At 35.6% G+C, this 7,623-nt stretch overlaps 1 protein-coding gene across 4 annotated transcripts in view; it reads right to left on the bottom strand.

Annotated features, from left to right (window-relative positions):
- Positions 1-7,246, bottom strand: part of LOC108974233 (histone deacetylase 6) — a 9,275-nt gene extending 2,029 nt beyond the window's left edge. The window contains exons 1-11 of one of the 4 annotated variants that reach the window (XM_018941941.1): positions 6,909-7,246; positions 5,593-5,778; positions 5,380-5,510; positions 4,342-4,525; positions 4,136-4,272; positions 3,913-4,047; positions 3,145-3,845; positions 2,584-3,088; positions 2,331-2,526; positions 1,630-2,247; positions 1,294-1,448 (exon numbers count right to left, since the gene is read on the bottom strand). In XM_018941941.1, the coding sequence (XP_018797486.1) occupies positions 1,332-1,448; positions 1,630-2,247; positions 2,331-2,526; positions 2,584-3,088; positions 3,145-3,845; positions 3,913-4,047; positions 4,136-4,272; positions 4,342-4,525; positions 5,380-5,510; positions 5,593-5,778; positions 6,909-6,911 (2,913 nt within the window). In that variant the 5' untranslated portion in view covers positions 6,912-7,246 and the 3' untranslated portion in view covers positions 1,294-1,331. The remainder of the gene's footprint in view (positions 1-1,293; positions 1,449-1,629; positions 2,248-2,330; positions 2,527-2,583; positions 3,089-3,144; positions 3,846-3,912; positions 4,048-4,135; positions 4,273-4,341; positions 4,526-5,379; positions 5,511-5,592; positions 5,779-6,908) is intronic. The other 3 variants (XM_018941940.1, XM_018941943.1, XM_018941942.1) reach the window with 3 other exon arrangements.
- Positions 7,247-7,623: the final 377 nt, after the last annotated feature.

Raw genomic sequence — 7,623 nt, 5'->3', positions numbered from 1 at the left:
AAAATAAGTTCAAAAATCTATTTTTTTTTTAAATAATTTGATTGTTTTAAATTGTAATAAATATCATGAAAATTACAAAATTTGTGTTTGTAGAACAGGTTTTTTGTTTGAAAATAAAATAAAGGAAATTTTAAAATAAATTGGAATTTCGATAAAAAGACGTTATTTTCGATAACAACATTTTAAAAGCGTTGACAGAGACAAAGTAATTAATTATAAAATTTATTATTATATAAAAGGCATTACATTAAAACTTTTTTACAAAAATTGAGTTCGAATTTGTATTTCGAATTTTTAACTTTTTCAAAAATAGTAATTTTTTCATTAGCACAAAAATAATATATAACATAGAAAAAAAGATGGAATATGACTATAAAAAACGTTATTTTCGATAATAAAAATTAAAAGACGCAGACAGAGACAAAATAATTAATTAGAAAAATTATTGTTATATTAGTATGGTTGGAAAATATTAAAAACAAAGTTCGATTTTCAATTTTTTTTCGAAACGTTTTTAAATTAGTTCGAATTTCAATTTTCTTTTTTTCTAAAAGTTTTAAAATTTTTACTTTTCGAAAAAAAATTGAAATTCGAACTTTTACGAATTTAATTAGAAAAAATTAATGAAAGCAATAAGAAGCACAAATATATGATATAAATATAATACTGAAAGCACGTTGAAATATTATAATAAAATAAAAAAATTTAATATAATTATTTATGGCATTAAATTCGTATATACACATATAAAAACAGCTTTACAATAAAATATAAGATTTTATTTTGATAACGAATAGCATTCTCTCTTTCCCTCTCTCTCTCTCTCTGTCTTTTACAGATGGCTAAACATTGAATCACATTTAGGTGTGTACATACATATGTATATATGTATGATACATATATATGTATGCAAAAACCGTTATTTTTTTAAACACGCAAATAATAAGTAAAAAATAAATAAAATATTTATGTCAATTTGAAACAAGCAAAGTGACAGAGATATGTGTGATAAACACATATGTATACAGGTATGTATATATGTATGTATGTATGTACAATAATGCATATAAGGATACACTACATATGAGAATGAGACAATAAAAAGTTTTTCAAGCATATTTTATACAAACAAGAACAATACAAAGTGGCACCCGCACACACACGCACGAACAAAAAGTGAAAAGCGAAAGTAGAAGAAGCGACAATTTGAAACTTGTATAAACACCAGAAAACAAAAAATAAAGCAACCATAACAAGAATGAACAATCAAAAGTGTAACAATTGGAAACCAACCTACAAAGTCTAGAACACGACATTGAATTAATGTGTTTTCAAACAAAACAAAAGACACGCTGCTTACTTTTCGGCGCCTCCTCAGGACGCAACTGTTTTAAATGAGGACATGTCTTTAATGGAACAACGGCGAACATTTCGTTGTTTTGCAAAGCCTGACGATGCATTTGATTTTCGCAATTTTTTTCATTTCGCATTTTTTATATATATATATATATTTTTTTTTTCAAATAGTTAATGTTTATTTTTGTTTGTGTGCAGTCATGAAAAGTAAGAACAAAAACATAGAGGTTAGTTTATGGTCTTGCACACATAATGCCGTAAATGTTAAATTACCTCTAGGTTTTCGGTGAGAAATTCGGTTAGGGTTTTAACTTTTACCTTCGGCTTACTGCCGCTCGGTTCCAACGCCACCGCCGTGTCAGCGACATTTTCACAGCCAACGACGCCTTTCGCCTCATCCGTTGTGATATCTAAATTTTTCAAAGTAGCAGAAAGAAAATCCTCATTGTTATTTTCGCCAGCGAATTGTGGCAGCCGCTTGTTGAAGACCAAACTCTTCCAATAGCGTTGCTGCACATTTAAACAATTCTGTATCGTCTCAATGCAACTTGTGTATGCAGCGCTCAGCCCACGTGCCGCATTGCCGTTAACTTGTATAGCTGGTATTGGATCGCCCAGCAGTGATTTTGTGCACATGGTCATCGCATAGGAAATGGAGTGCACATTGTAGCCACCTTCCAGACACAAAATCAGGCGCCCACCTGCCAGTGCTGAGAGCCAATGTGTGAAGAGACCATAAGCTTCCGGTGTTACTTTACAGCCGCCAAGTGGATCGCCAATGGCGGCATCAAAGCCCGCTGAGACGAGCACTAATTCCGGATCGAATTCGTAAGCTATAGGCATAAGGAGCTGTTGGAAGGCCATCACATACTCCATATCGCCCATGCCTTTCTGTGTGGTTAATTAAAGTTAATTTTTCAAGAAATTTTAAATATTATTATTTGCGTGGTAATTTACTACAATGTCTGGCTCACCTTATTCCACGGTATGTTAACATTGAAACCCATTCCAGCACCTTTGCCCACCACATCGTGATCGGCATCTTTGCTCTTCGGAAAGAAAGTGCCGTTATCATAGCGATGTATGCTTATGTAGAGCACATTCGGATTCGATTCGAAGATATGCTGTGTGCCGTTGCCATGATGCACATCCCAGTCAATAATTAAAACGCTAAAATTGAAATTTCAATAAACAAAAGTTGCCAAATAAACATATCACGAAAATTACCGCTTAAGTCCGTGATCGCGTATGGCATACTGCGCGGCGATGGCCACATTATTGAATATACAAAAACCATGTGGTATATCGGGCTCTGCATGGTGGCCGGGTGGACGCACAATGCAAACGCCGCTGCGCGCCTCGCCAGTCAGCACTTTGTCGACCACTTGCAGCACAGATCCGGCGGCCAGCGTGGCGCAATCGAATGTCTTCGGATGAAAATAGACCGAATTATATTTCTCACCCATGCCCTGCAACTCATCTTTATCGCTAATGCGTCGTATGAAGTTGACGTGCGCGCGTGTGTGCGCCAAACAGATCTCGTCCGTGGTGGCGATGCGTATCGGCAGCTGCTTCATGCGTTCGGTGAGCTTGTAGTCGACATGCATTTCGTAAATGCGTCTTATGCGCTCCGGCTGCTCGGGATGACCCTCTTCAAAGGTGTTGCTGTGCTGCAGCATAAGCTCATCGTATACATAGCAAACGCGCACTTTTGGTGCCAACAATTTGGTTTCTAAGCAAAGATATATAAAATAAATATTTCACACTGAATAAATGTACAGTAATTACCCTGCTTAAGAAATTGCAAGCGCTTCATATTCTGCGCCACCACTTCGGGTAACGTGACCGGTGCCGTGTCTCTGGTGGGGAAGCGTTCGGGCAGTGGTTGGCCGCCAATGAACAGGCGACTGACTTTGTGCAGTTTCGGTTGTGGATTCACGTTATTCAGCTCCTCCATCGTATACATCGGCTGGACTTGTAGGCAGCGCCAGTATTGGCGATGTGCATAAATGCAATTGAATATTGTATCTTGTAGTACATCACTGGGTGGGTCGATTTTCTCCACCAGCGTGGGGCAAATGCCGCCCAACAGCGTGCGCAATGTGAGTGCTGCGCCCTCGGAGAGCGAGTCAAGGCAGTAGCCGCCTTCCAGTACGACGGCAATGCGTGATTGTGCCAATTTCATGAGTGAACTTAGTAAGTGTGGATAGAAGGCGGGTGTGACCTCCATTTCACCCTCCGGACAACCTAAAGCTGCATCATAACCGGCCGATATGATAATCAATTCTGGTTGGTACTCTACGGCCACGGGTACAACTAACTGTTGGAATATGGCCAGATAATCGCCATTTCCCATTTTGGTTTTATTTAACGGTACATTGAAATTATAACCCAAGCCATTGCCACAGCCGATGGCATCAAAATCGGATTCCTGTAAATTTGGCCAAAATGTGCCGTGCTCATAACGGTGTATGGAGAAGTAAAGCACCCTATAATATCAATAAATGGAATATCATACGCCAAAATTTTAGAAATGCAAAAATTTTAGGCACTCACCTTGGATCATTGTAGAAGAAACGTTGTGTGCCTTGTCCGTGGTGTATGTCCCAATCGACGATCATTAATTTGCTTAACTTCAAAATATCCAAAGCGTATTGTGCTGCAATGGCCACGTTGTTGAAGAAACAGTAACTGAGGAATACACACATACACATACATTCACAAGCGTTCCATACAAACGAAATTACAGATACAAAAGTGTAAGACAATTTCAAAGTACCCATTGAATTCCGCCTTCATCGCATGATGACCCGGTGGCCGTATGATCGCCATACCATTCTGTACATTCCCGGTAGTTATGTTCTCAATTAAGTCAATTGTCGACCCGGTGGCCAGTAACGACAATTCAAATGTGGACTACAGCACAATTGAGGAAAAATTTATTTATGCAATGCAGAAAAACAATTAGCGTGCAATGATACCAACCGGATGTAGGTAAATTGAATCGAATTTTGAGCTTAGATCTTCCATTCCCTCTTCATCTTGCACACCAGATGTTTGTTGTAGCAGCTCATAATGCTCGGCGCTGTGCAGCAAGAGCACTTCATCCTTTGTCGCACGACGTGATGGTATACGTTGACATTGTTCAATGAGTTGCAATTCTTTACATCTGGATTTTGTGGCATTAAAAATAGAAAAATAGAATAATTTATAATTTGTCTTAAAACAAGAAAAAATATTTAACTTCGACTACACTGAAGATATAATACCTCTCACAGGCGTATTTTTTTTTAGCATAATAGGGTATAAAAAGATATTAAACTGTTTTTTTTTTTTGTTTTTTTGTTCAGCTCGTATGGCAGCTATATGCTATAGTGGTCCGATCTGAACAATTTCTTTGCAGATTGCAGCTTTATCTTAAATAATAATCTATGCCAAATTTCGTGAAACAACGTGAAAAAAAGTTTTCTATACTAGAATTTGATTTTTATCGATCAATTTTAATGGCGCGATAGTCCGATACCGGCGATTCCGATAAATAAGCAGCAGCAAAGTTTCAGAACGAAATCTCAAAAACTGAGGGTCTAGTTCGCATAGATATACAGGCAGACATATGAATAAGGAGCGGACGGTCAACCTAGAGGTTATAGTAACGTTATGTTAGTTATTATGATTTATTGTTACTGTATAGTAAGTTTATTGCTCTCTTTACAGGTCATAGTCACGTTATGTTAGTTGTAATGATTTGTTTTATTATTGTATTGCTTACTTTGTATTCTAACAATCTACCTTGTTAGCTAACTTGGTTTCAATTTGAAATATAAACTTATCTGCGCAATTAAAAGCGATTGCATTCAAAAAACAATATGAAGATAAGATTTAAGACGAGATTACACGCACCCTCATGCATAGTAAATGCATATAATACGGCGGTACAGTTACAAATGCTTTTATGCAATTTTATTTAATAATTATAAGCGTAAACAAACAATATATAATATGAGTATTTGCAAATATACTCACCTCTCCAGCACACGAGTAAAACGTTCCGGTCTCTCTGGATGATTTTCGTCCCAGAGGCACCGATGTTGCGACATCGATTCATCATAAACAATACCAGTAGGCTTATGTATTATTGTTTTTGCGTTGACCGCCTGGAAATAAAAACAAAAATAAATTCCCATAAATGACATGCCACGGTCAGCTCCTGTGTTGTTAAAGCTAATCGAAGCTTACATTTTGGAAGATATCCTTTACAACTTGATCTTGTTGAGTTTGTTCCTGCATTTTGAGTAATTTCGCCTTGCGTTTAGCTTCTAGTAGCGCTGCGCTCGGCTTGCTAGCTGCTACTGCTGATTTGACCATTGCGCGAGTTTGTATTTTAGCTTTTTGCGCACCACGACGTGTAACAATTGGTGAGCTCTACAGTTGGTTGTACGTATGTATGTGTATAAGAGAGATGAGTAAAGCGTAAAAAAGCTCACTAATTAGTATAACTAATATGTATGTATGTATTTAGATTTTTTATAAAATATGTAAATTAGCACCGTTATCACATAATTAGGACAAAGTGGATATTATCGAATTTTTTTTTTTTTAATTTATAGAATTTTTAAGAAAAGCGTGTGGTCTTGAGGCGGTGATCTAACAGACTGCGCCCTGCAAGCAAAAATCGATGCAATATTAATGAAACTGATTTCCGGTTTCTTAAGTACGCCAAATAAGCGCAAGTGTTGATGATGTGGGTGTCAACAATATTGATACCTCATATGTATTTACGTTTGTTGTGACATAGTTTTATACCCAATAGTCAAAATTTATAATTTGTTGCAGCTGTTGAAGTCACAACAATTAAATTTGTAATATTGTTGATAAGCATGAAAATGTTATTAATTAGGCATAATCTTTAGATAACAAATCCACTTATATTATTGGTTAATCGCATCATCTTTGAGATGCCGAACACTTTCATATTTATTAACAGGTTTAGAAAATTTTCATGAAAACAAAAGATTTAAATTCTGGAAATACTGATAATTAGAAACAATGGTGAAGAGAATATCCCAATATTTCATCATGTATTCCTCGATCTTGTAAACTACCTTAAGTAATTTGTTTACAAACTTATATAGACAATCTTAAGAAGGTATGTAGTAACTGTGATATGCAAGAGTGATCTTGCTTCAGATTTGCGTACAAATATATATAGTCATTGTTACAGTTTATGACCATCGAATACAATAGCTAAAGGTAAGGAAACCGGTTCGTAATAAAGAATAAAAACACGTACAGTGGTTCAATGCACCAGCAAATTATGGCAGTAATCTAGGAATCCCGTCCCACCAATATTTTTTTACCGGCGTGAGAAGAAAACGAACTCTATAACAGGCGCTGCCCTTTTTACTATTACCCAAATTTATAACCATTTATGGTATTTCTACGATACGTCAGCCTATTGTTATATGTAGGGCTAAATTATTTTTAGGTATCTTTAGGCTTTACAATTTTGGCAAAAATAAAATGAAAGGCCTCATATTTCAGGACATACTTACCATTTTCACTTAATAAAAAAATAACAAATCTTAAGATTCTTTTGTCGCTTTGTTATATCAACATCAAATCCGTTGGCTTTTGGAGTATACAAAACGTTCGTTGGACAAGATGTAAAGAAATTCTAACAATACATTTTTTATCCTCCTGTATTTATTAGAAAGAACACAATTCTAGTTTCATATAACGAACGCGTCAAGTATAAACAAGAAGTATTGCGTAGCCTCTTATTATTTCAAATAAACCAATATTTTACATGCACTATCGAATTTTCCTTAATTAAATGTATGCGAAATGTTTTTCTTCAGTTTCTTTAGAGCAACGCGCCTAATCACAAAAATTCCGACACACAGACGCAAAAATGGACACACGTTTTATTACTGCTTCTTCTTCTCATTCACCCTAGTCTTGTTTGTTTACATCAATCAACAATCAACACTGCTTCTGTCAGCTGTAGTTTTGCAATAGTTTCAATTTTGGATTTTAAATGTTTTAAATTTAATATATATTTCACGATGTTTGTGATAACTTTTTTTTTAAATTTTATAAGTTAATGTCAGTCCGTAAAATCTTGGAAGATATTTGGAAATCAAAGTGTAGTTAGCAAATTGTGTTTGACAATCAATGTGACAAATATACTAAAATAATTGCCAGATTAAATTTCTACCGAATAACAAAAGATAATTGAGGGATTATAATATATGTACATGACAGAAG

The sequence above is a fragment of the Bactrocera latifrons genome, unplaced genomic scaffold (genome assembly GCF_001853355.1).
Source record: "Bactrocera latifrons isolate USDA-ARS-PBARC rearing strain unplaced genomic scaffold, ASM185335v1 scaffold_54, whole genome shotgun sequence".
NCBI classification, from domain to species: domain Eukaryota; kingdom Metazoa; phylum Arthropoda; class Insecta; order Diptera; family Tephritidae; genus Bactrocera; species Bactrocera latifrons.
Note: the sequence above shows the minus strand (reverse complement) of the source record. Positions and strands in the feature narration are given on the sequence as shown.